Here is a 27,386-nt window from a genome sequence, read left to right on the forward strand (position 1 = left end):
ATTCGATTGAAACTGAAAACAGAAACGGAAACTGAAAGAGATTTATATAAATCTGAGGGTACACTATAAAAATATTTTTCAAAGTTGTCAATAAAAGTGTAATTTAAAGAACATAAAGAACATATTAAAGTGTCTCTATTATAGATTTTTGAAAATGACCTTTAATGCAGTGTGTAACTAAGCTCTAAGTGAATGAAAACATCCTGCAAAGTCTTAAATCTGAAAGTGCACTGTGTATAAAGTTATTGTCTCTCAAAAGAAAGAGTCAACTCTGAATCATTGAAATTAGTCATTTTTAAAACGAATCCCAAGGTGTATCCCAATATTAGCATATTGCCCACCCCACCGTAATGTCTTTTCCGTTGGTTTGAATAAAAATGCAGTTTCATTCTTTGCCACTAGGTGCCACTTTTGAAGCAGTAAAAATAGCTGTTTCCCCGGTAACGCTGTAAACAAAGCAGCACTGCTCTAACAAATGCTGCTTTATTTTTTTATTTTTCATTTTCCATACTATGGAAGTCAATTTCTACCAGCAACTGTTTGAACTGACATGAAGGTGAGTAAATTGTGACAGAATTTTCTTTTTTGTGTGAACTATCCCTTTAAGGGACAGATATGTGTGGAACTTTGTGAATGGCAGGTGTTTCAGTTTTGAAATAATCTGCTGAAATTTTTGCAGGTAGAGTTTCCATACTGACCTGCAGAATTAAGTCATTGTTCCGCCTCTGATGTCTACAAGTATAACACAATGCAGTATAGAAATACTCCCACATGGAAAGAACCTACATGAGTTCATAGGCACATATATGAAACCTATATGCAGTTTATATGCACATATACATATAATGCACATGCACATGTACATATTATATAGGAAAATGGCCAACTTTATATATATGTCACTAAAAACCTATATCAAAACCTATATATTTATATAGGTTACTTCCATGTGGCTTGAATACTATATGAAATATTTCTATAAAAATTGTATGACTTTTCCAGGTTCTTTTGAAGCAGATCTGGGCCTTTAATTTTTGTTACTAGCCTCTGTTCTTCTCCTCAGACAGCACTAAAAGATCATCCTTATCCGCTGGTTTATCTTCCAGTATGATTCTGGTCCAATGTCAGTTCACACAGAATATCCCTGCACTGAGACAAAATGTCATATCTGATACCAATAATTAAGACGAAAGAACAGGAGATGGGGACAGTGACGAAATATGTAATAGACGGCTGCCGAGCAGACGAAAAGAGATAGAAGGGCAAGGATGGGGTTCAGACCTTTAGAGCAGTGGTTTTCAACCTGTGGTCCGCGGTCCCCTAGTGGGTCACGATGGTATTGCAGGTGGGCTGCCAATTACTATTAAAATAAATAATATTGTTAATATATGTAAAAGTGTCTAAGTCATAACATAGTAACATCATTTAATATAATTAAATAACAAAAAAATAAATATTAAACTGTAACCATGCTTCCACTATTCGAGCTCGCCTATTGGTTGGATAAACCACCAATTTATCTTAGATATTTTTGCTGCATGTGCTACAGAACAACAGCAGTTATACCAAGGTGTGCCAGCCCGAGTTATTTTCTGTTCATTGTCAGTTCATTCAATAAAGATAGTGGGCCGCGCAAACATATGTGTTTGGATGTGTGGGCTGCGAGTTGAAAAAGGTTGGGAACCACTGCTTTAGAGGAAAGGTCTGAAGTCCCGCCGGAGAACTGATGGCTGTGAGACACAGGAAGAAAACTGAATGAGGAAAAGGCAGAAGTCAATAGAGGTTCTGAGTGCATTCTCAGCCTCAATTATAATGCTGTCACTGTGAACTGTAAATACATCAGCTTCCCTGGGTGAATGAAGACACACATTGCCCCAACCAAGAATCTTTACTGAAGTCCAGGGGTGAATTAACGCACAAGCTATAAGGGGCTGAAGCCCAGGGGCCTACACTTGGGAGGGGCCCAATGGCTGCTGGGAAAATATATATTTTTAATAATTATTTGTATATATGGAAGTTTGGATCAGTGACAATTTAAGCAGCCCAACAGTTTTAACACTGATCATCATTCATTATATTAGAACGATTTCTGGAGGATCATGTGACACTGGAGACTGGAGTAATGGCTGGTAAAAATTTAGTGCTACATCAAAGATTTAAATTATATATATATATATATATACAGTACAGACCAAAAGTATGGACTCATCTTCTCATTCAAAGAGTTTTATTTATTTTCATGACTATGAAAATTGTAGATTCACACTGAAGGCATCAAAACTATGAATTAACACATGTGGAATTATATACATAACAAAAAAGTGTGAAACAACTGAAAATATGTCATATTGTAGGTTCTTCAAAGTAGCCACCTTTTGCTTTGATTACTGCTTTGCACACTCTTGGCATTCTCTTGATGAGCTTCAAGAGGTAGTCACCTGAAATGGTCTTCCAACAGTCTTGAAGGAGTTCCCCGAGAGATGCTTAGCACTTGTTGGCCCTTTTGCCTTCTGTCTGCGGTCCAGCTCACCCCTAAACCATCTCGATTGGGTTCAGGTCCGGTGACTGTGGAGGCCAGGTCATCTGGCGCAGCACCCCATCATTCTCCTTCTTGGTCAAATAGCCCTTGATGCCTTCAGTGTGACTCTACAATTTTCATAGTCATGAAAATAAAGAAAACTCTTTGAATGAGAAGGTGTGTCCAAACTTTTGGTCTGTACTGTATGTATATATATATATATATATATATATATATATATATATGTGTGTGTGTTTTTTATCAAATAAATATAGCCTCGATGAGCATAGGAGACTCCATTAAAAAAATATTAAACATTTTACTAATCCCAATATCAATATACAATATCAACCAACATATCAGTTATTACAATAGCATAAATAAAGATTAATTTAGGACAGACCCTTGAAATATTGAATTAAATTCACATCCAAGATATAATGGACAGCCTGCTTCTAGCTGTGACCATATTACCACCTTGTGTGCGTTTTCGTTTTTTAATAAGTCAATGGTGAAAAAAGTGAAAATGGCCTTTTTTTGGTAGAATGTTTGGAAATAGTGAAGCCTCAACCAAGCATATACTGTACAGTAGGCCCTACAGGCGTTTATGTGCATTTTTTGTGTTCTGGTGTTCATATGTGTGTGTGTGTGTGTGTGTGTGTGTGTGTGTGTGTGTGTGTGTGTGTGTGTGTGTGTGTGTGTGTGTGTGAACTTTACTGCATCTGATACAGTGAGGTCAGATATGAAGCGATGTGCACATCTGAGTTTGCAGGACAACTTTACTGCAGTTGAATCAAAATGCAGTATAACTTAGAAAAAGAAACTTCAAGCTACATAATGTCTCCTGTAAGCAGTACTAAAGCAAATGTTTTTTTCTCTTTCTTAGCTGATTAGGCCACTTAACCAGTCACAACACTTCAAGCAACAAACAAAAGAGTCTGGGATTTTTCAAGAGCTTTTCTCATCAGTAAGCATTTGCCAAGTCAAATGAGAAAGTTAAACCTTCTGTTAGTAGCAAGCATATAGTTTGGCTACATATATTTGGCTCAGTGGCAGAATGTAATTGGATAGACAATAGCAGAGCGCGATTGTGCCATTGTGGCTAATTACAGGCTATCAGAACCCACAGGTCTGAAACTGACACAGCTAGAGAACAGAGAGATCTGTCTGGATGGTTTCAGTTAGCATAATGCTATCAGAAGGTACCTTTTTGTTCCTGTTTGGTGCAGTGGCTTATTTAGTTGTTTGCACATAGTTGAGCAGCACTATAGAAGAATTATAGTTTGCTCAGAGGTTGCTCTTTAATAACTCTGGAGTTCTCTGTTATTTAATTACAAGGTATATGAACAATCTGAAAGGCCAACAAAATGCTCAATTTGCTGTGTACTTAAAGGAATAGTTCACTATAAAATTAAAATTTGCTGAAAATGTACTCATTTTCAGGCCATCCAATATGAAGTTGAGTTTTTTCTTTCAATTCAACAGATTTGGAGAAATGTAGCATTACATCACTTGCTCACTAATACATCCTCTGAAGTGCCGACAGAATCCACTGAAAGCTGATAAAAACATCACTATAATACACATGACCATCTTGTGAAGTGAAAAGCTGTGTGTTTGTAAGAAATAAATCCATCTAGATGTTTTTTGACTGATGCATTTGTCAGCTGTTTGCACACTGTGTTGGTATGCAAGTCTAGTGCAAAATTTCTCAAAATCTTAAACTCAATTACAGCTCAGATGAGTAAATTTTCAGCAAATTTTCATTTTTGGGTGAACTATTCCTTTAATCTCAGTACTGTATAGGAGATCATTATAAAATATGTGATTTTTCCACATTACACAAGAGTTCACTTCAGTTTGAACATAAATGTGTCAAGTATAAGCAGATCCTCAGAGGAGTCCAAGAATCATTCATTAATGCGCTGTGACATTTCATTTCTTTGGTCTCACCTGTTTTCACGCTTCCTGTAGTTACTGCACTCTGTGAAATCTGCCGTGCTGAGCTGTTTGGCGTATTGCCTCTAGTTGTTGACAGCTGAGTGTTATTGAGACACATTGTTCCACTCCACGATCGCTCTCCCTGGGTTTGAAGAGCTTCATTGGGCTTCCGATTTCAGACGTTTGGTAAACCTCAGGTAATCTCTAAACACATTTGCCTCAGTCTACTTTAGATGAACGGCTGGGCTATTTTTGCTTGTTTGCAGCAAACTTTCCTTAAAGAAATAGTTCATTCAAAACTGAAAAGTCCTTCTTTGAATACTTGGAAGGTGACTTGATAACTGAATTTAACCTTATTCTTTAATTGGTGTGGTTAAGTTGATAAAATATTGCGTGTATCAATTTTATTTTCCCATAATTGGATTTAGTGGTATTAGAATAAGTTAAGAACTTGTTTCCCCCTCCTCCATCTATCTATCTATCTATCTATCTATCTATCTATCTATCTATCTATCTATCTATCTATCTATCTATCTATCTATCTATCTATCTGTCTATCTGTCTGTCTGTCTGTCTGTCTCTCTATCTATCTATCTGGTCGCCGTGATTTTGCCAAGTAAGACATGTTCCTGGATCATCATCTTTTGATGATCCTGGATCAACATTTATTGCCCAAAATATAGACTTAACCCAATCCCTACCCCTTAACCTAACCCTACCCATAATTTATTCCTAAAATCAGTGGGAAATGATAGCCGATTAACAAGAGTGAAGAAGCACCTAACCCTGATTGTAAGTCTAAAAAAGATATTTCCTGAAAAATTATATCTCCATTCTGATTGGTTGATTGGAATGTTGTTCCAGGATCAACAAGGATGTTGATCCAGGAACATGTTGTACTTGGTGAAATCACGCTCACCCTTTCTATCTATCTATACAGAGTATATATAGCAATCTCTCTCTCTCTCTCTCTCTCTCTATATATATATATATATATTAATTTTGTTTGTTTGTTTGTTTTGGTAATAATATGTAATAATATATAACAGTAATATATAATAATTTGGTAATAATAAATGCAGCCTTGGTGAACATAAGGGACATTAAAAAAAATCCAAATCCTTTCCAAACACAAACTTTTGGATAGTAGTGCAAAGGATTCATAAAAAATGTATACATTAATGAGATATTTCATACAATATTTCTATAATCAAATTATTTGAATTTAATATAATAACAGCATAAGAGTAAAATTGTAAGCAGCAACTTTATATATATATATATATATATATATATATATATTTTTTTTTTGCACAGTAAATATCTCTCTTTATGTTTCAGAAAGAAAAAACTGGAGCTCGTAGACATTAAAAAGTTAGAAAATTCCTGAATTCATTTCTTCCTGTTATTATAAGCCAAGAGAGACATGCAGTATATTTGAAGACATTTCCCAGTTATTCAGTAACATTTTGTGGGCAGAAATGGGTGCTTCGTGGAATGGTTGTGGGCTATGACTCAAATACATATCATCGAGCAGAAAGAAACGAGCACAGCTCACCACAATTGCACCTGGGTTGTTCTTGGCTGAGGCAAAGGGCCGAGCTGGAGCCGTTTGAGGCTAATATACTGTGACACTGATGGTGCTCACCATGACCTTTTTGCAGTCGGCTTGTTCTGACACCACTTCCTGCATGTGTTTGTGTCCCTGGGACAGGCTAATGAGAGAGTGTCTGCACTCCACCCACTCTGAAAGATGAGCCGGATACAGCTGCTGCCGGCAGGATTCTAATCACACCCTACAGCCTGACACCCCTCTATATGTGTGTGTGTGCGTTAAACCCTGACAGGCTTCCCTCCCACACAACATCATCATCATGTAACGCTAGCTACCGATTTTCCCCTGACACACTTACAAATATGAGTGTCTCTTTTCTACAGTATTTATACTTCCTCACCGGAGTCTTCGTAGATTCAATTATTCCCAATTTAAATGTAATGGAATGTGTGTGTGTGTATGTATATATATATATATAATATATGTATATAATATAATATATATATATATATATATATATATATATATATATATCAGAATTCTTTCTCTGCAGATTAAAGATAAAAATGTCATTTCTTTTTTCTTTTCTTTTTTTAAATATGTTCAACAAGTGGTGTGATAATTGAAATTGGACAGATTGGGGAGTTAAACAATACATATTTCAACATTAAGTCGTCAAAAAATTATTTTTAAAATAGTTTTCATCAATAGTGCTTCTTGCTAGTGTCGTGGTGAACAGTTAATCTGTGCAAGCTAATCTTGTTTGTCAATTGTTTTATGTAAAAATCTGAATATTTGCTTCCCCTTTGCCATCATGACGATCAGTCACAATCTGATATCAGTAACAACCACTTCACACAGACTTAAACTCTTCAAGTGAGCTAAATCAGTGTTGTTATTGTTATCTTTTTGTAAATTAAAATAGAGCTGAAATAAAATATAAATAATAGATTTAAAACCTAAACCTAATTGAACTTTAATATTAGAAATGTTGACACGACAACTTACAACTAAGTTGAAGTTGAAGGAAGGACTAAAATTACTACAACTAAAACTGAGATAGGTATACATTTAAGGTATAGAAAATTAAAAAGAAAAATATATAAATACAATGACAAAAGCACATCAATTGATAAATACAACAATAGTATAAAATTATGTAAGGGAAACAGGTCAATTTAGCTCAAAGGGAATCATTTAAGATTTTAAAGGGAATTTGAACAGAATCACTGTTTCACGGCTGATCACTGAGACGCCCTGCGATTCACTGAACGAGCCGTTTAACATCAAATCTGCGCTGGATATTAATATCCAAAGTATAGTGAAAACACTATCAATTAGCACAGTAACAAGATCGGCAGTTTAAGACATTAACTTGTAAGCAGAAAACACAAGATACTTCTCTTTTCAATATGAATAAGGCTTTATTAGATAAATCTAAGACTTATAAACTAATCTAGCACATAAACGCACGCACTCATACATTCACACAAGTTGCAGGTAAAACGAAAGTTAGGGAAAGAATGAGTTTAAGAGAATGGAAATGTGGAATCCCAAGTTTACAGCAATACGTTAAATTGCATAGACATGAACAGCCATCAATCACTTAATTAGCCCTCGCATTGAGTTCCTCAATGAGGTTAAAAATTATATTAAAAACACCAGTAAAGGTCACAGTCTGGAGGTAAAGTTACTTGCATCTCCTGTGTAAAGGGAGTCCCCTTTGTCGTCGTTGAAAGGGGTTTCCCAATGTCGCTGATTGGCTGGAAGTTCAGTAGTTGCTGAAGTGTTTTTGGGAAGCCTGTGGTTGGGCGTTGGCTGAAGACGCAGAGTTGTGTGGCTGGTTGAAGTTTAAACAGGCACTCGAGGTCAGACGTCGGAGACTCGATGTTACAAAACTCGGAATACGAAACTCTCAAACTGAAAAGAAAAGATGTAAAGTTTGACGAGACTAGGTGGTGTTTCTTCTCATCGTGGGTAAGTAGCAGCAGGCGTGCAGGCCGAAGCACGCTGGAACCGCGCTCAAAGAACAGTGATGACAAACAGCATGGCTAAAAGCTAAAGCTAAGAAGCAAAGCTAAAACTAAAAGCAGGCATGAGTAATAGCAGAAGCATAGCTAAAAACTAAAAGCCAGATTTTATGGTGTCCTAAGTATTTAAACTGGCCTGTTGGCCACACCTCAAATGTTGTCTTGACCAATCAGATATTGTCTTGGTTCGGGGGTATCATAAATCATATGTTATCTTATCAAGCATGTGGTCCGAATTTTCCCGCTCTTGCAGGGTCTAATTTTGGACATGATTCCTATAACAAGAATATGATACATTTGACAAATAACTGATGGTCATGACTGTTTCAAGCTAACAGATTCGTACACACTAAACACAAATATGTATCTTTAAGCTATCCAATAGTTATTAGAAGACATACACAATAAGTGATTATAACATGGTAGTCAAATGTGTGGGTTACACATAAATGAATATGGAGTGAAGCGATGGACTGATATTCATTTATAAGTCCTTTTGAGTTCATTTTGGTCCATATATATGTAGAAAAGAAAGTTTCTGTGTCATTATCAAAACTTTCTGTGGAGACCAGAGGTTAAAAAGCCCCCCCTTAGGAATTTCAGTCTGGTTCTGCTGGGTGGGGGAAGTCAAAAGATCTTGTGTAGTACTCTCATGGGTTTACACATGATGTCCAGCGTTGCATTTCAATTACGAACAACAAATTTGACAATCTCTTCTCCGAAATTGAAATTGTCAATAATTGTTCTAGTGGTGTTAATGTTGAAAGCTGTTCTGTGAAAAAGTTGGTTGGTTGGTCATCTTGCTCGGGACTTGTGGCACAGAATGTGTTATGACCTCCGGTTGCCTCCTGAGGAATTTGGCTCATGTTTCAACCACAGCCCTGATCGACTCTTTAATTTGTCTGGTTCGAGTCAGATCGGCTACAATTAATATAAAAATACAATGGGTTAAACTTTAAAGCTATTACTGAAATACAAATCCTGCAAATCCTGGACTGAATAGCATAGACTGGAATTAAATACATTTTTAATAAATAAATAAAACCCAAAATGCTATTAAAGAGAGATTGCAAAAAGATACCATCTTCCAAACTGCATCTTTACTTTACCCAGATACACTTTCATAAGTGTATAATAAGGATTTATATTTTAGAACGGACCGCTTGGATTTTTTAATGAAACAACATACAGTACATACGTCATTTGCCAATGCAGGTCATGTCATGTCATATCCGTAAACTGAAAAAAAATCACAGATAGTCTTATTATACCAAGGTCTGCAGCTCTACCATTGGAGAAAGCATAACAACTAGCTTGGCTCATGTGTGCTTTAGTAACCAGTCACATATTAAAAAATGGCCTCTGGTCTCCTTGCCCGCATAGCGTTCAACAGGTAACCATGAGGTTCATTATATAACATTTAAGCTCATCAAAAGGGCTACTGTTATGGCAAATGGTAATTACTTGTAATGTAAACATTTCTTAGATCATTAAACAACAGCATGTACCATACAGTCAAAGCCCTTAAAAACTTCAGGAGTCAGAGAAGGTGAGAGAGAGGCTGTATTCTCTGTCCAGGACGTCTGTCCTCTCTGGGGGAACATCAGAACTGCCTCATTCACTATTCTTCCAGCACAGAGGCGGTCGCCACCTGCTTCAGTCCCATTCTCCATCAGACCATGACTGTGCCTGGTTTCTCTCTCTTCATTAACGCATCGGCCTGCTGCTAATAACACTGTGGTGGCATCTGTTCCCTCACGTGCTTTTCAAACGTAAGCGCAACAACTTACAGTTGTTCTAATTGACTGTGAATGTAGATGTATCTTCGACTGTTCTTTACAGCATCAGATACAGCTGTAACTTCTGTTGATAGATACTAATCAAATAAAAATTGATTATTATTATAGTGAGTCATTTCAAACGAATACAGATCTTGGTCTTTAAAATCTTTAATCAGAATCCAAATGCACTACTGGATTATATTAACCAGCAGGCAAATATCATAGCTATTTAGGCATCATTTGATTAAATTTAGATTTTCACTGGCTCCCTTCTGGTGTGTACTGTAACAAGATTCCCAAAATGCATAGTATACTTTCACCTGGAAATACAAACAAGTTACAGTAATATATATATCAAGCCCTGCACATGACATGCAGAAAGAAAAAAAAACAATATTATTAAAAATGTACTTCAGCGACTTTTTGTGGCCACATTTTATTCACTTGTTCCCTTGTATTAGTTAAATTGTGGATTCATTTTATCAATTTGTTCCCTCATTTTATGTAAACAGTGGCCACATTGTACTGATTAGTTCCCTTTTTTTAGTTACATTGTGGCTGTAATATAAATAAATGTAAATAAAGAAACAATTTGGAACAACGTAGCTAAGATTAAATAGGTTAATACGTCAAACAAAGTGCGGGTCTCTGTAAAAATGGAATGAAATCAGGAAATTATGTTTTAGCTAATAAAAAGATTTTCTCAGCCATTAAGTGCTATGCTAAGTATATGCTATTGAAAAAAAAATGTAACAATGTTTAGCTTACATAAAATTTGGACTTAAGTTACGCACTAAATAAGACATGCACACACTTTTTGTTCTTGAATTTGAATCCTCCTTCTCCATGGTGCACTGCTGAGGACGGATGAATTGAAACGTATCAGTTTTTCACTCTTCTGTGTCTGTCCTCCAGCTTACAAGGACTGAGAAGATGGATTACATTGTATGACTGAAATGTGGAATCTAGATGACAGGTTGATAAGTTCATCGTGGTTATTTTTATGAGAAAAAAAACAACACACAAAGCTCCACAGAATAGAGCTGTTCAGTCAATAAGTGAATTTGTTCACCAGAAAGGCTAATTCTCCATGGGTTATACAGTATGTCTAGAATTTCCCATGGGATTTTGGTGTAGTTTATTTTTATTTATTTATTTATTTTTTATGTATTTTGCTATTTTAGTTTTCAGTTATGAGTATATGGTCTGTGGTTCACATTACTTGAAAAAACTTTTGTTTTATTATTCAAGGATTTTAAGCCCCATAAGGATGTGTTAACATGCTTGATGAATTGTGTTTAACAAAGAATGTTTTTACATTGCATTGAGACATTAAGCAGACACATTTTTACCATGTTTACCTCCATTCTGTGGTCACAATCTTTACTCATAATATGGCTTTTAATGTATAAGAAAATTAGCTTTACTCAAAGAGACTTTTACATTTTGTTCCATAACATAAATTACTAATTAAATGACTAACAAGGACTTCAAAGCACAAGGATGTTAGTTTACATGCTTGACAAATTGTACTTCAGCCATTGTATTAGGAAAGTATGTTTTTAATTAGCAGTTAGTCAATTAGGAGACACATTACCATGTCTACCTTTAGAAATTCTGCAGATTCATTCAGATTATGTACTCATAAAACAGTTTTAGCATATTAGTTAAGTGTTTTTATGTTTCACTTGATCATTAAGTAAACACCATTCTGCATGTTTTTGCTCTCAGTTTGTGAGTAAAGTAAGACCTGTGGTTAACATTACTAGAAGAGACTTTTGTATTTTGTACTACTCTACAACATAAATTTAGTTGAACATAAAGTTGCTATATAATGACACAAGGATGTGAATTGTAATTGTTCTTACGTCACATTTAGTCACTTAGCAAACACATTTTACCATGTTCAATTTCATTCAGAAAAATTTTGCTCACCTAGATTTTCACATTTTGTTCTATAATGTGAATTACTAAAATGTAAAATGCTAATGAGTTGCAATATAAGGACTTTAAACACCACAAGGATATGAGTTTACTATGAGTAAGCTATAAGGCCTGTGGTTAACATTACTTAAAGGGATAGATACAGTCATTAATTACTCACCAACCCGTCAATTCAAACCTGTAAGACCTTCGTTCATCTTTGCAACACAAATTAAGATATCTTCGATGAAATCCCAGTGCTTTCTGATTCTGCATAGACAGCAAGGGTACTACCATGATCAAGGCACAGAAATGTAGTGAGGATATCGTTAAAATAATCCATGTGACATCAATGGTTCAACCTTAATTTTAAGAAGCTTACGAGAATACTTTTAATTACTTTTTTCAACAATTCAGAGTAATACGACGTACTGTATGCACATGCTTTGATCTGAACAAAGGCAAAGCGCATGCGTGTTAAGCAGCACCACGTGCATATATTGTTGACGTTCAGATCAAAGTACTTGCATGCATTGTGAAAAATGGCGCCAAGGTGATGTGGATGAGACAAATTGTTGAATAAAGTAGTTATTTTTGTTTTCTTTGTGCACAAAAATATTATTATAGCTTCATATAATTACAGTTGAACCACTGATCTCACATTGGACCATTTTAACAATGTTCTTACTACATTTCTGTGCCTTGATCATGGTAGCACACATGCTGCCTATGGGAGGGTCAGAGAGCTCTCGGATTTCATCAAAAATAACTTGTTCTGAAGATGAACAGAGATCTTACAGGTTTGGAACAACATAAGGATGAGTAATTAATGACAGAATTTTAAGTTTTGGGTCAACTATCCATTTAAAGAGACTTTCATGTTTTGTTCTACAACATGGCTTACAAACTTAATTGCTAAAGAGAAAGTAATAAAAATAAAAATAAAATGTAAGTAACTTTGTCATTTTTATTTCAGGAACTTCTACTACATCACCATGCTCCGAGACCCTGTGTCACGTTACCTGAGCGAATGGAAGCACGTGCAGCGTGGTGCCACCTGGAAGACTTCCCTTCACATGTGCGACGGCCGGTCGCCCACACAGGACGAGCTGCCCACCTGCTATAACGGAGACGACTGGTCGGGGGTCACGCTGCATGAGTTCATGGACTGCCCTTCAAACCTGGCCAACAACCGGCAGGTGCGCATGCTAGCCGATCTCAGCCTGGTGGGCTGCTACAACCTCTCCACCATGAACGAGAGCGAGCGCAACCCCATTCTCTTAGCCAGCGCCAAGAGTAACCTGAAGAACATGGCCTTCTACGGCCTGACGGAGTTCCAGCGCAAGACGCAGTACCTGTTCGAGCGCACTTTCCGTCTGCGGTTCATTTCCGCCTTCACTCAGATCAACAGCACGCGTGCCGCCAATGTAGAGCTGCGTGACGACATGCGCAGACGCATTGAGCAACTGAATTTCCTGGATATGCAGTTGTACGAGTTCGCCAAGGAACTTTTCCTGCAGAGATACCAGTTCATCCGCCAGCGTGAGCGGCAGGAGGAGAGATTGAAGAGGCGAGAAGAGAAACGCTGGCTCAGGGAGCGCAGAGTCAACCAGAACAAACAGCCCAGTGTGGAAAACCAACCTCAGGTCACCACAACTGAGGACTATGCCAGCCAAGTGGTCCATTGGTGATACCTCTTGGAAACATGCACCGGGACACAGAGAACGTAATGGCTCAATTGAGGAAGAGAAGGTCACATTTTGGGCTCTGTCAATCAAATTATTATTATTGTTTTTTTAATGAAGCCTGTTGCACTGCAAAAAAATCATTGCCTTGAGCAGTATTTTTTGACTTATTTTCCAGAACAAAATTACAGAGTAAATTACATAAGAAGCTAATTTTTTATTAATTTAGACTTTTTTTATATATATATTTTGAATTACTTTTATTTTTCTTAAAATACTTTTTTTAGTTTTAAACATTAAAACAAGTTTTACTGCTTAAATCAACACACATACGAAATTAAACTTGAAAAGTAAACACAAAGATGAGAAAAATAGACTTGTATTTGAAGATACAATAATTGTTTTTTAGAATGTTTGTTAAAGGCTGTCATCAATCAATTTGTTCAAAACTACAGTAAAAGCAGTAATTTTGTGAAATAACATTGCAATTTAAAATAACTGTTTTCTATTTAAATATATTCCTGTAAAAGCTGAAATCCAACAGCCATTACTCCATTCTAATATGCTGATTTGGAGTTTATGAAACAAACACCAAACTGTTTTACTTTATGTGTAAACTGTTATATATTTTTTTTCAGAATTCTTTGATTTATATAGTTCAAAAGAACAACATTTATTTGAAATAGACATTTTTGCAACATTATAAATGTCTTGTTACTTTTGATTCATTTATTGGGTCATTGCTGAATAAAAGTATAATTTTTTTTAACTCGCTGACCCTAAACATTTGAACAGTGGTGACTATTCTCTGAGAAGTGTTCATATTTTGCTTTGCATAAAATGTATTTACTTTGCACAGTGCAAGTACAGATCCAACTTTTCAGTAATACAATTTTTTTTTTTTTTACAATTACTCATTTAGCTCTCAGATTTAGTTTTTCACATTTTTACTGTAAAACATAGCAAAAATACTGTTTAAGAAAATGATTCTTGCAGTGTGGTTTATTCAAGATTTCTGCTGATTCCTTTGCAATAAAACCAAGGCTGCGATGTATATAGCCTGAAAAAAAGGAAGATCTGTGCTCATTCGCCAAGCAACCTCCGACATCTTTGTAAAGGATCAACAAACCCTACACCACAGAGTTATATAAAGCTACAGCCCTGGAAATGTGAAGGGTGTAAACTCAAGATGTGTTCTTACATTCAAAATCAGCTAGGCAGTGAATGCAGTAAAATGCTGACAAGTTTTTTACACTCAGGGCTGTTGCCAGTAAAGATTCTCAGTAGACACTCTCTCTCTTTGTTTTTTAAAAATGAAGCAAGCTTGCAGCATGGAGACAGTTTGTACTGAGAATCTCTAGTCTCTAGTAGTTTCTCAATGATAAGTTGTACAATTCAGGGTTAGCAGATTCCGTCACAACAAGAGCTACTGTGACACAGTAGCAGAGAACTGTTACAGTTGCTATTGTAAACACTATATGATATTTACAATGTTTTTTTTCTTCTTTGTTTTTGTCAAGTATTATTTATTGGAGTATGAGTTGCACAAGAACATGAACATGAATATGTAAAAAAATTAATAAAATGCAATGCACATGAAAGTTATAAAAAAAAAAGACAAACAAAACCCACACAGCTCACTAAGTCAAAATTTTATAAATTACAATACCATTCTTATGACTTGAGAAATTATGTAAATAATGAATGCAGAAAAAAGAAAAAAAATAGCACAGTTGGATTGTGAAAACACTTCATGTTTGTATGCCCCCTAAAGGTGAAAGAATATTCACATCACAAAAAAAAAAAAAAAAAAAAAAAAATTTTGCACATGATTGTTCAAAGTTCAAATGCTTGTCTCATTAGTTCACATGTGACCTGCAAATGCAATGGACCTGTATAAAGACTTTGGGAATATTTGTACACAGGCCTATACAGGAAGAATCCAATACGAAATGCATTAAGCAGCAAGAGAAGTATGTGTTTATATCAGGAAAACTGAATGAATGGGTGATTATTTTGTCTCTTCACCAGTGCTGTTTCACACATTTGTGTAGTCCATCCACACTAAAACTTTCTAAAGCCAGAACTTCCAAGTCACAGGGAATGAAACACTTGTAGTCTTTCCATCCTTGAACCATTGGTGGTTTAAAAGAAAAGCTTTTTCTGGTCTGTGCTTTGTGGCTCCTTTTAAAAACTAGATCCGCAGATGCTGTGTACAAATGAATAAAATATATGAACCCTGCAAATGAATAAAAGATGTGAACCCTGCTGATGCAAATCGCATCTGGAAAATAATGGGTGATTTTGCTATCCCTAAAAGCAAATAAACTATCTGTATTGCTCATTGTGGTTATGGAGAAAATGGGAAAGGCTACCTTTAAAGATCAACGTTTTGGAATGCAGTTGCAGAAATGATTGCAGACCAAAAAAGACCACAGAAGTTTACGGTTTTGTTATCTTTGTGTATGTTGTTTCAGATGTTTTAACTTGAATATGTGCTGCTATATGTTTTTTTTGTCTTTTCTTTTCTTTTTTTTCTTCTTTTTTTGTATTTATTTTTTTGTGAGGCCAGAAGGCCTGAAGTTATGTACCAATGCAAGTTTGTGTGCATCTTTGTGTGTGTGTGTGTGTGTTCTGAAATGAATATAAGTGTTGCAATGTGTTTTAATTGCTTTGTTCACTTAAGTGCAATATGATATTAAAAATAACCCCTTATGGGAAATACAGATGTTAATAAGTCTGTACATTTTGTTGTTTTGGCTTGTTTTATAAATACTACTTTTAATTAAGCCTTATTGTTAATATTATACATACTTACATAAAGTAAAATAACAAATACCACAAGGACACATTGATGAAAAAAGTGATGCTCAAATGTCTAAAGTTCTTAATTATATTGACCACAGGCTGAAGCATCAAGCATTTGTTATAATGCATATTTCATGTTTCAATGAAGTTTTAGTTTTGCTCAGAGGTCTGGCATCACTTGTTTGCAGGTGCCATTTGGTGTGATATTTTGTATCTAATGTAAATGTATTTTTACAGAAAGTGTGGCTTAAGTGTCCAAATGAGGAAAGATCTCAAAGGTTCTATAGTCTCTGTGTTCTATAGTCTGTGTGATTAAACCACTAGAGGGCAGAGATACCACCAATGTTTTACTGTTTCCTATTTAGACAGGGTGAAGGACACTGTAAGTGTGTGAAGGCCTCGAAAATTGCATTGATTGCTCATAAAATGTGTTTTGATCTTAACAAATAACTGCACGGTTCAGATTTTTGACTAATTTACTAATTTTATTTAAATCATTTTAGATTCCATTTATTTACCTTTTTGGAAAGTTAAGCAACTAAGCAGTACAACTAACTTTACCGCAGTACTATTGATGGTAGAATATCGTAATCATGGGTAACAAATTCACATGTGAATTTTGGGTATGTCTAAAATTGAGCTGGTAACTGAAAAACTCATAACTGAAAACTATTATTTAGCTCACCTTTATAAGAAACAGTTGGAGGGACCAGCTAGAGGGGTATCAACCTGCACGCCAAAATTACGTTCCACAATGACGCATCTCTGGTAATTTAGCATGAAAAGATGTCATGTTATAAGACAATGACTGATTCATCCACCGGTTAACTGAAAACCATTTTCCATATCATCATGGTCTGCAATGATATATCCTGATTATGTCCTAAGTGACAGAAATTGTCCAGTTGTCAGAAATATAATTTTCAGAACACTTGAAATATCTTTTATCACTGAAAGATTATGTCTTTGTTACTCAAGTAACAAAGTAGAAAAAGTAGAGTAAAAAGTATATACATAGGTTTAATACTTTTAAAATACTTTTTATAATTTAAATATATATAATTAACAGTATTTACAATTTAACTTTTTTACGTTACATTACTAATTGTTTGACCCTAATTCCATTTTTTCTTTTTATAATGTTCACATTATAGAACTAAGTAGCAGTAATACAAAATACAGTATAGTTAAAATGCTATTACCCACTATTTTACATTTTGTACAAGTCTGTAAAACGATACCAGTATTAATATACATATATACACAACTGTTCAAAGTTTAGGGTCAGTAAGATTTTTTCTTTTTTTAAAAATGAAGCCTTTTTCCCCCCAGCAAGGATACATTAAATTGTTTAAAAGTGACAGTTAAGATACTGATAATGCTACAGTACAAACACCATTACATCATTATCGTTATAACATTTATTTTTAAAATAAATGTTGTTCTTTTGAACTGAATAATTTTCACACAAATATAAAGGTAAATTGGTAATTACAATAAATGTTTCCAAATCAGCATATTAAAATTATTTTTAAAGCATTATGTGGCTGGAACAACATTCATTTTTTACTTTATCAAATAAATGCAGCCTTTGTGAGCATAAGAGGCTTCATTCAAAAACCATTCAAAAAATCTTACCAAGCCCAAACTTCATTATAGTGTCTATATACAGTACATACTGTATGCAGTATACACACACATATATATATATATATAATATAACACACACACACACACACACACACACACACACACACACACATATATATAACACTTAATGTATCAGATCCTCATGAGGTCTTTCTTTGTTTGGAGAGTGGATTACAAATATAGTGCCGCTTGTGTGCCCCTTCCTGTGCACAAAGCTCCAGAAAGCCTGCTGAAACTTGTCTCCTGCCAGTGTATACAGTGCTAGGTTGAAGAAGGTGTTGAGGCCAGCCAGGGGTCGTGACAATATGTATGCTGCATGGATACCTCTCCTCTCCATGCATGACACGCCAGGTCTGAGCAGGCTATTCACCCTCAGTAAACGCATGATATGGTATGGCAAGAAGCACAGCACAAACACAACCAGAATCAGAATGGACAGCATGCGAACTCGGGAACGACTCGGTTGGTTTCTGGATATGCTGCTGCCCAGAGAGCCTGCAATGTGAGTGTAGCTCCAGCACACCACCAGCAATGGCAACACATATCCAAACATTGTGAGTATCCAACCATACCACCACACCACCTGTGGATCATTACTGGCGAAGTCAAGGCATTTTGTAATGTTGTCATCTTGCTGTACAGTAATCATCCCCAGCATCGGGCTGATCTCCACCAAGGAAATGGCCCAGACTGCCAGACAAGCCAAGATGGTCCATCTTTTCCTCAGGATCTCAGCAGCCTTCAGCGGGTGCACTACTGCGATGTAACGGAAGATGCTGAGGCAGGTTAGGAAGAGGATACTGCCATAGAGATGGTAGTGGAAGCAGAAGCGGATTAAACGGCAGATGAACTCTCCCAAGGTCCAGTTTTTAGTAACATAAAAGTGGACCAACACAGGTAAACTCGACGAATACAGCAGATCAGCTACTGCCAGGTTCACCATTATAATACTGCTGCTCTTCCAAGGCCTGAGTTTTACCAGGTAAATGATGATCACCAGGAAGTTTCCCACAATTCCAACTACAGAAATGATGCTGTACATCACTGGCAGATAATAAGTCATTATGTATTCATCAACTGGAAAACAGTCAGTTGAATTCGTTTCCAGACCCGCCATTGCTTTCTTTTTGTGGCAATTTTTTACACTGAAAATGTAAATTTATATTGTTTATTTAATGAGTCAAGGTAGCCTTATAACGCAGTATATATAATTGAAAAATACAGTACATAAAATATAAACTTAAAAACACACTTTACAGTTATCTTGGTACATTGATGCATTGACAGTATCAGATAGTAATATAGTTATTATATAATGTTTTTGATAATTCATGACTTTTCACACAGCACTTTTTTTTTGTTCAGTGGCATTTTCTGCATGTTAATGGCAATAATGTGCCTTTTGTGTTTTATGAATGAGTCACTGAATAATTTACTCAATAAATATAACGAACTGAACCAACAACAGGAATGACATATTGTTCGGTGCTCAAAATGTGCAAGTTTAAATTTGTGAAGACACGGATCCGTCACTTCAAAAAGACTAACACTAATAAATGAAAAGTATGAAGTATGATCAGTATGAGTGAATGAATGCTGGCTAAAAACGCTGCCTTTACTGGCCTTTACTGGAATATGAATTTCGTGAAGACACGAAAAAATACACGTCAGTGAAAAATATGACACTAGTAAAAAATATGAAGCAGTACTGTACAAGTGATAACGATTCTGTCTCTTATGATATTTGTTCTAAAATAGAGATCTGTTATATATATAGCCATATTTAACCATGATATTATTGTATGTACAAATAAATCAATGATATAGTCACTAACATACACATTTCAGCAGGTTCAATATAAGATATTTTACATTCATTTTAACTTACCAGGTATTGTTGATCCCTTCCTTTCCCCTCAGGATAGTTTTCAGTTTTTGAGTGTGTATGAATACAGTATCTTGGATCCACACAGTCATCACCAGACATTCAAAGACACTTGATTATCTTATCAAGTGTCATGTGTTTTTGTATTGTCAGCCTTCACTCCCTACAAACGTATGAGGAGTGAGTCAGCTTCTTCATTACAGAAGTGAGCTTTATGCCTTGAGTTACTATTTAACATTTCCAGTAACTTCCTAATACACTCACATTTCCTTAAACACTTCATAAGATATTAGAGATCTTTATAGACCAAACAGTAGCCTACACTGGGGGCCATGTGATTATTAATTTCACATATATAAAGATGCACCAGTTATATAAAGTCACCAGTTCAGATCAGAGAAGACTGCAGCTAACGGTTCCAGTCTGCACCTAACAGTTTTGTTGGTTTGTAAAAATCTGGTACACATGAGCAAATTTACTGGTAAAGCACCCATTTATTTTTGTTTTATAGATTAAACCGGGAAGTTAAACACAGCCTAAGGTATGAGGAAACAGGATGCTAAAAATAACCAGAAGGTCTTAAACTTCACTGTTTATTGTGTGAAATCAGTGTGGTCATCAGCTCAAGATGCTCATGCAGATTCTCTTGTCTCACTGAGATCACAACCAAAAAAGCTGGAAAATATCTACTTACTACAATGACAAATGTTGAAAATCAGATTAAGAGTAAGTGAGACACAAGACTCATGAAAAGTGTCAAATTAGTTCTTGTGTTTGAGTGCTCAGTACAAGTGCAAACTGTCATTCACCATTGTTTAAAAGTCTGAGGTTTTTAACTTTTTAAAATGTTAATTTAAAGAAGTCTTCTTCTACGCTCACTAAGGCTGCATTTAAAAAATAAATTGTGAAATAGTAAAATGACAACAACAACAAAACCCAGTAAAGTATTGTGAAATATTCTATTGTAATATATTTTAAAATGTAATTAATTCCTGATGGCAAAGCTGGATTTTCAGCAGAAACATTCCCGTCTTGAGTATCATAACCTCAGAAATCATTCTAATGCCAAGTAAATGTAAACCTCTGTACTAGCAGTGTAACCTGAATAAGGTCTCATGTCATGTTGATCTTTCCAGTAGATGAAAATACTAAACAAACAGACCGACAACAATACATGTGCAGTAAGTAATATTTGCTGTGTACCAGCCACTAATCATGTTTTACCACTAGATGGCGAGCTGTATTAAGTTTTATAAAATACCCAGTTACCAGTATATTCATGCTCCATGCTCACAATAAAATAAAGGGGAAAAATTCAGATATGCCCTTGTGGTTGCCGTTTTCCCATCAAATGTCATTTTATAAGTTCTGGATGAACCAGTGAAATAATTCCAGCAATTTAAAATCTGATTACTGAGAACATACTGAACCCAACTTCCAGACAACTGTTATTCCCATCACATGATCCTTCATCTAGAACTGTCCGATCTGACAGTAGTTAGACAAACTGTTCCCAGTACCTCGAGAAAAGTGGACTTAAAAATAAAAATGTCAGAAGCGGTGAATTGGTGGGTCTGTGTTAAACGTAAGCCAAAATCATCACAATTAAAAGAACCAAAGAATAAAACTACTTCAGTCAGATCAGGCAGAAGCATCCATTATTATAACTTCAAGCAAACTATAAGCAAAATAAAATACATTTAAATCAAATGTATGATTTTTAGTAATAATAAGGAGATGATTAAGAGGGTGCTGAGTGTTGATGCATCAACAGTGTATATTTTGGCAGACAAGGTTTTAGAAATATAAACATACATATATTAAAGTTCATATTTGATCAGTTCTTGCCTTCCCTGGGAATCAAACCTATGACAAAAACACTTACTGCGCTCTGAATTTCTATCAGACTTTTGATCACATGACAATTCTGTGTGCATCTTGAGATAATATTGAGTGAATCTCTGGAGGCGACGCATATGCATCTTTTTCTTCGAAGAAAAATGTGAGACTTCAGAAAAAGTTTTCTTTGTTTGTTCTTTTTTATTTAAACATTTTAAACATTGAAGGGATCTGATTTTCCTTTCTTATGGAAGCCATGCACCATAAGATGAAAGAAAGAAACATGTCATTTCAGCCAGTGTTTTTAAATTTTTTTATTTGGTAAATTCCAGAACACAATAAGAAAAGAGATCATTCACTTGATCATTCACATTGCAAGACTGGTTTCTATCTTGCAGGAAAATCTCGTAGGGAAGGATTTACTTCATTTTCAATGGCTAAATCGACTGGATTGGTGTTGGGTCTTTCTGGAAGGACAGACACTTCATTAGCAGGAGTTTCAGTGTGGTTGATATGATGACAGATTAGCGTGTTTTTCTGTTGAGCAAATCTGTGTCTGCTCTCTCCAGGCAAAAGCTGGAGTTTCTGAGCAAATTATCTGAAAAAGCTGAAGTGTGGTGTTCATGTGAAATTCTTATCAGAGCACTGAGACACATTCCAATGGGTCTTAACCAAGAGAAGAATATAAATTAGTAGAAGCTTATAATTTTTTTCTTCTGAACAATGTTGATTTCAACTTACATATTTTCAAAATTTGTATTTATGCTTAATTTATGTATCCTTATATTGAAATTCCCAGTGTTTTTTTATTTATTTTTTATTTTTTAAAAAGCTTGTGTTATGTTTGTTTGTAGAGTACATCCTGAGCAAACTCTTGGCAAAAACTAAGCTGGTTTTATATTTCTTCGACATTTTCTTTTATGAAAACTGAATGTCAAGGCATTTTATTTTTTTTGTTTGCTATTAATTTTCCTGTTTCTCTCCTTTCTGAGTCTGTGCATTTGTGATTTAGGACTTTGGGAATATATGTGTAACATTAAACATTTGCACCTTCTCTTCACCTGTGTGACCGCTGTGAACATCATACAGTATATACATACAATTTTCAAATAATGTGCATCATTAGCATCTGAGAGCCTGTCGTGAGCCCAGCTCTGAGATGATGTTTAAGAGCATAGCATCGCCTGAACAGCTCAACATGCAGCACTGCTAATGGCATGGTCATGCATTTTTAGGCCATTTGGACACAACAAATGGATAAGCGAATACTGTACATAATTTTACAAAAATGTAATGGACAGAGATATTACATATATAGAATACCTGTATGTTGAATTACCAGAATTATCTATCCATTAACTATGATACATTTAGTTGATAATAAACAATTTTTCATTTTAGCAGATACACACATTTAATCTTTCTCTTGTAGGAAAACAGATGAAAATATTGTACAGGTACATTTCAGATGTTGTGCAGCTTAATATCTTGGCAAAACCATCTGAAGTGCTGTGCCAAGTGTGTAACAGCACAGGGCCTCGTGCCAAACTAAAGTGACAGCTGACTTGATGTAAAGCCAATAGTTTTAAAGTTGAATGATTTTGTTCTTCAAAAACTTTAACATCTAAAAGTCATAGCTTATACAGTGTATCATGATGCTGTTTTATTCTGATTGTTAAAATGTATTATGCAGTATAACTTTCAATTTCAGAAAAATAATTATAAAAATAATTACACACTTGTCAAAGTTGATATTGTTGCATGATATATGGTCAGACACTTGAAATTGTCATTATTAATATTTTGCCAAAATCAATCTCAAGTGGAGTTACAAGGTTATAAAGGTTCAACTACCAGGTTATAAAGTTTATTGGAAACATGCGGGCAGTTATCCGATCCTTATGCGGGCACTCATGACTGTTTTCTGACATTTGACCAAAATCTCATTTTATAAAAATTAAAATGCTGTTCATAGGCTTTTTAGAGTTATAAAAGGGATCGTTCTGGTCCTTGACTCTTATTGGTTGAGCTTTGTTCAATGCTGAAAATTAATCTACAGCATACACTTCTTTATTTCTGCATGTTGCTTGGCAACCACTTTGTTGTTTGTTTGTTGTTTACACACAGTATCTATGGATCAATCATAACTGTTTCTGAAGAACTATATTGTTTGGATTTTTATTAACATCATTACAATTATTTGCTTTGTTTCATTTTGTGAAACCTTGGTACATATGTGGAACAACCATTTTATAATAGCAATAAGCCCTGTGAAGCTGTGGTTTACAGTGAATTTATAACGGCTAAGGGGGTCCATGTTGTGCCTAACAACACATCTTAGCTGTTTTAACCTCTTAAGACCCTGCAACCTCATATGAGGACATTATATTTTTGTGAATTTCTATGAGACTGTACATACCACAGTTTTAAGTATGGATGTCCTGTACAGAGCACATTCTGGCTTTTCAGAGAAAAAAAATACTGGATGTTTCACCATGACCACTCCCTCGCTTTGGTCTTCAAAAATGTCTGAAATCAATTTAGTGACACGGAAATATGATAATATTTTGTAATTATCATTTAAATATGTCTAATTTTCTAATTGTGTGTCATCAATAAACATCTCAGGAAAATGTTACGTGGTTTCAAATCAAAATATGTTGATTTCATACATGTCCTCATATGAGGACACCAGGGGCCCGTTCTTCGTACGTCGCTAACTCAGTTAGCTGGATTTGAATGTTGACGATTTGGCGTGATCTGGGATCATTTGGTTCTTCGAAGCTCATCCCGGAGTTGCTGTCATAGCAACAGGTCCGTAAGCTTAAACCTGCTCGGGAGCAGGCTTATTTCATGTAAACAGGATTAGATCGCTTCTTTTCAACCAGAACTGATACTCAAAATATGTCTGCTACCATCGCTACTTTATTACAAGAGTATCGTACTGATCCAGGGACAATAATTTAAAATAATAATCATTAAAAAAATTATTTAAAAATAATCTAAAAATGCTGTGTAGTCCATAATAGCCTACTATAGACACAGCCAGTTTTACGCACTGAAACATTTATTTGTCATAAAAGTATTACTTCATAATTGTATTAGAGTCTTACACACATGCTATACAGAAAATAGAGTCGTGCATTATTTTGAGTGATGACTGCTATTAAAGTCTTAAGAGGATACATTTTCTGTAAACCACAGTTTCTTGGGGCTTATTGCTTTAGGAGTATTCTACTTGATATGACTTGAGGACAAATGCTTGAGTAAAGTTGCATCCTATATAACACACTAGTAAAGTGAAGTGACATGTGGCCAAGTATTGTGACCCATACTCGGAATTAGTGCTCTGCATTTATCCCATCCAAAGTGAAAATTAAAGAAAATTATGATTGATGGAATAGGCTCAAGTCAAGTCAAGTTCATTTATTCGTCTCCCTTGGGAGAAATTTGGTTTAGAGACAGGGTACTGCTGCATAGGCAGACATAAAACATATAGACTACATAAAACATAAAACATCCAACACAGGGGAGGGTACATAACTGGCAACCAGATGGGGACCAAAGTGCAAGAGGATCAGAGCTTCAATACTTGAAGTACATTGCAATTACAATTACACATTTAAAGTGCAATGCACAATAAAGTGCTGGTGCATGTTAAAGTGCGGTGCACAATACAGTACTGATACACATTCGAACACACTACAAATGCTATACATATTAAAAATACTGGTACGAATTTAAAAAGATGCTGGTACATGTTACAGTTCTGGTAAAAACCTCCCTACATTTGCTCATTAATGAGCTTAACTGACACTGGGACAAAAGAATGTTTGAACCGGTTGTATTTACATAAGGAGACCCTGTATCTTCTCCCTGAGGGCATCTGCGAGTATTCGCTGCACAAAACATGGGAACTGTCATTTAGAATGTTTTTTGCCTGAGTAAGGACAGCCTCATTAAACAGTTCCTGAGGGTTAAGGGGGGGGTAACCCATAATCCTGCCCGCTACTCTGACCAGGTAGAGAATCTGTGATTTAAGTTTGACACTCAGATTACCAAACCAACTGGTGATACCATACCGTAAGATAGACTCTATTGCTGCCCTATAGAAAATTAACATTATGTTTTTACTGACACCAAACAACCGCAGTCTGCGTAAAAAATGGAGGTGCTGGTGGATTCTGGCGCAGACCGTGGCTACTTGTGTCTGCCAGCTCAGGTCACTATCAATGTGAATGCCTAGGTACTTGCATGAATTTTGTTGAGTAATGTTATTGCCATGTATCGTCACAGGGCTTCGGTCACCAATTGATTTGGGATCAAAGAGCATTTCTACAGTCTTACAGGTGTTAATCTGTAATTTATGATTGTCGCACCAGTCCACAAACCTGTCCACCGCATCTCTGTGCATGGATGAGTCAGAGTTCTTAGTGAGCAGACTAAGAACAGCTGTATCATCCGAAAACTTCACCACATATTGATTAGGCTCAGAACTAACACAGTCATTTGTATACAGAATAAACAAAAATGGTGAACTGACACATCCCTGAGGGGCACCAGTACTACATATTTCTGTATTTGATAAGGAGGAATTAAACTTCACCTGCTGTGGCCTCTTAGTAAGGAATGAGTGGTACCACCTGATTAAAAATGGATTTACATTCAGAAGGGCTAATTTTCTTAGGAGAATATGTGGCTGAATTGTGTTAAAAGCAGAGCTAAAATCAATAAGGAGCAGTCTAGCATATGCACCTGGGAATTCAAGGTGCTTCAATGTAAGGTGCATTATAGTTGATATGGCATCACTTGTACTTCGTTTCTTTGTATATGCAAACTGATATTTGTCTAGTACTGGCTCCACCTCTGAGCGAAGTACATTTAACATAAGTCGTTCCAGGCCCTTGAAGACATTCGAAGTTAATGCAACAGGTCTATAATCGTTGTCCTCCTGAGGACATGCCTTTTTTGGGACTGGAATTATAGTGGACTTTTTCCAGATCTCAGGTACAACATGTTTATCAATAGAAAGTTGGAACAGCTGGTGCCATACCGGAGACAATTCCTCTGCAAATGTCTTTAAAAGAAAAGTGGACATATTATCTGGCCCCGTCACTTTTTTCAGGTGCATTGATTTAAAAACCTTGGTTACCGCATGTGGATCTATAAAAATCCTGTCCTTCACAGTACAATTTACATTATCTAAAACATCACAGCAGTCCCTATTGTTATCAGATTCAAAACGCATATAAAATTGGTTCAGTGCATTTGCTTTTAAACTCTCATCCTGAGCAAACAGGGGCTTCCTTTTAGCCTCCATGTTTGTCATTCCTCTAATTGAGTCCCAAAGTTTCTTGGAGTTGAACATGGACAAGTCCTGTTCTGCCCGCTCCTTGTGCTGCAGCCTAGCTGCTCTCATATGTTTATTTAGCTCTTTTTGAGCTGTTTTGACTCCATCTGTATCACTAAGTTTAAAGGCAGACTTTTTCCACTTAATACACTCCTTAATATCTTTTGTTATGTAAGGTTTATTGTTCGGATATATCTTAACAGTTTTCTGTGGAATGATAGAGTCAACACAAAAGGAGATGTAGGCAGTTGTGGATTCTGTTGCCCTGTCAATGTCCGCCTCCTTGAAAAAGACGTCCCAGTCTGTCAAGAGAAAACATCCTTTCAGTTCCTCAATCTTATCGTCCGACCACACCTTTACAGTTCGGATTTCTGGTTTGCTGGACTTAAAGACTGACCGATATGAAGGTAGCAGATGAATT

General features: G+C 35.7%; 2 protein-coding genes across 2 annotated transcripts in view; one reads left to right on the forward strand and one right to left on the reverse strand.

Moving 5' to 3' along the window:
* The window catches only part of hs6st3b (heparan sulfate 6-O-sulfotransferase 3b), a 67,862-nt gene extending 54,338 nt beyond the window's left edge, over positions 1-13,524 (forward strand). Inside the window, exon 2 of the mRNA XM_059499895.1 lies at positions 12,725-13,524. Coding sequence (XP_059355878.1) covers positions 12,725-13,439 — 715 coding nt within the window. The 3' untranslated portion in view covers positions 13,440-13,524. The remainder of the gene's footprint in view (positions 1-12,724) is intronic.
* A 4,491-nt stretch (positions 13,525-18,015) lies between these two features.
* LOC132095653 (2-oxoglutarate receptor 1-like) lies at positions 18,016-19,008 on the reverse strand. Its single transcript, XM_059500788.1, has one exon. It carries the CDS (start codon positions 19,006-19,008, stop codon positions 18,016-18,018), a length of 993 nt encoding a protein of 330 aa, XP_059356771.1.
* Between the last annotated feature and the right edge of the window lie 8,378 nt (positions 19,009-27,386).

Source organism: Carassius carassius, chromosome 19 (genome assembly GCF_963082965.1).
Source record: "Carassius carassius chromosome 19, fCarCar2.1, whole genome shotgun sequence".
Lineage (NCBI taxonomy): Eukaryota > Metazoa > Chordata > Actinopteri > Cypriniformes > Cyprinidae > Carassius > Carassius carassius.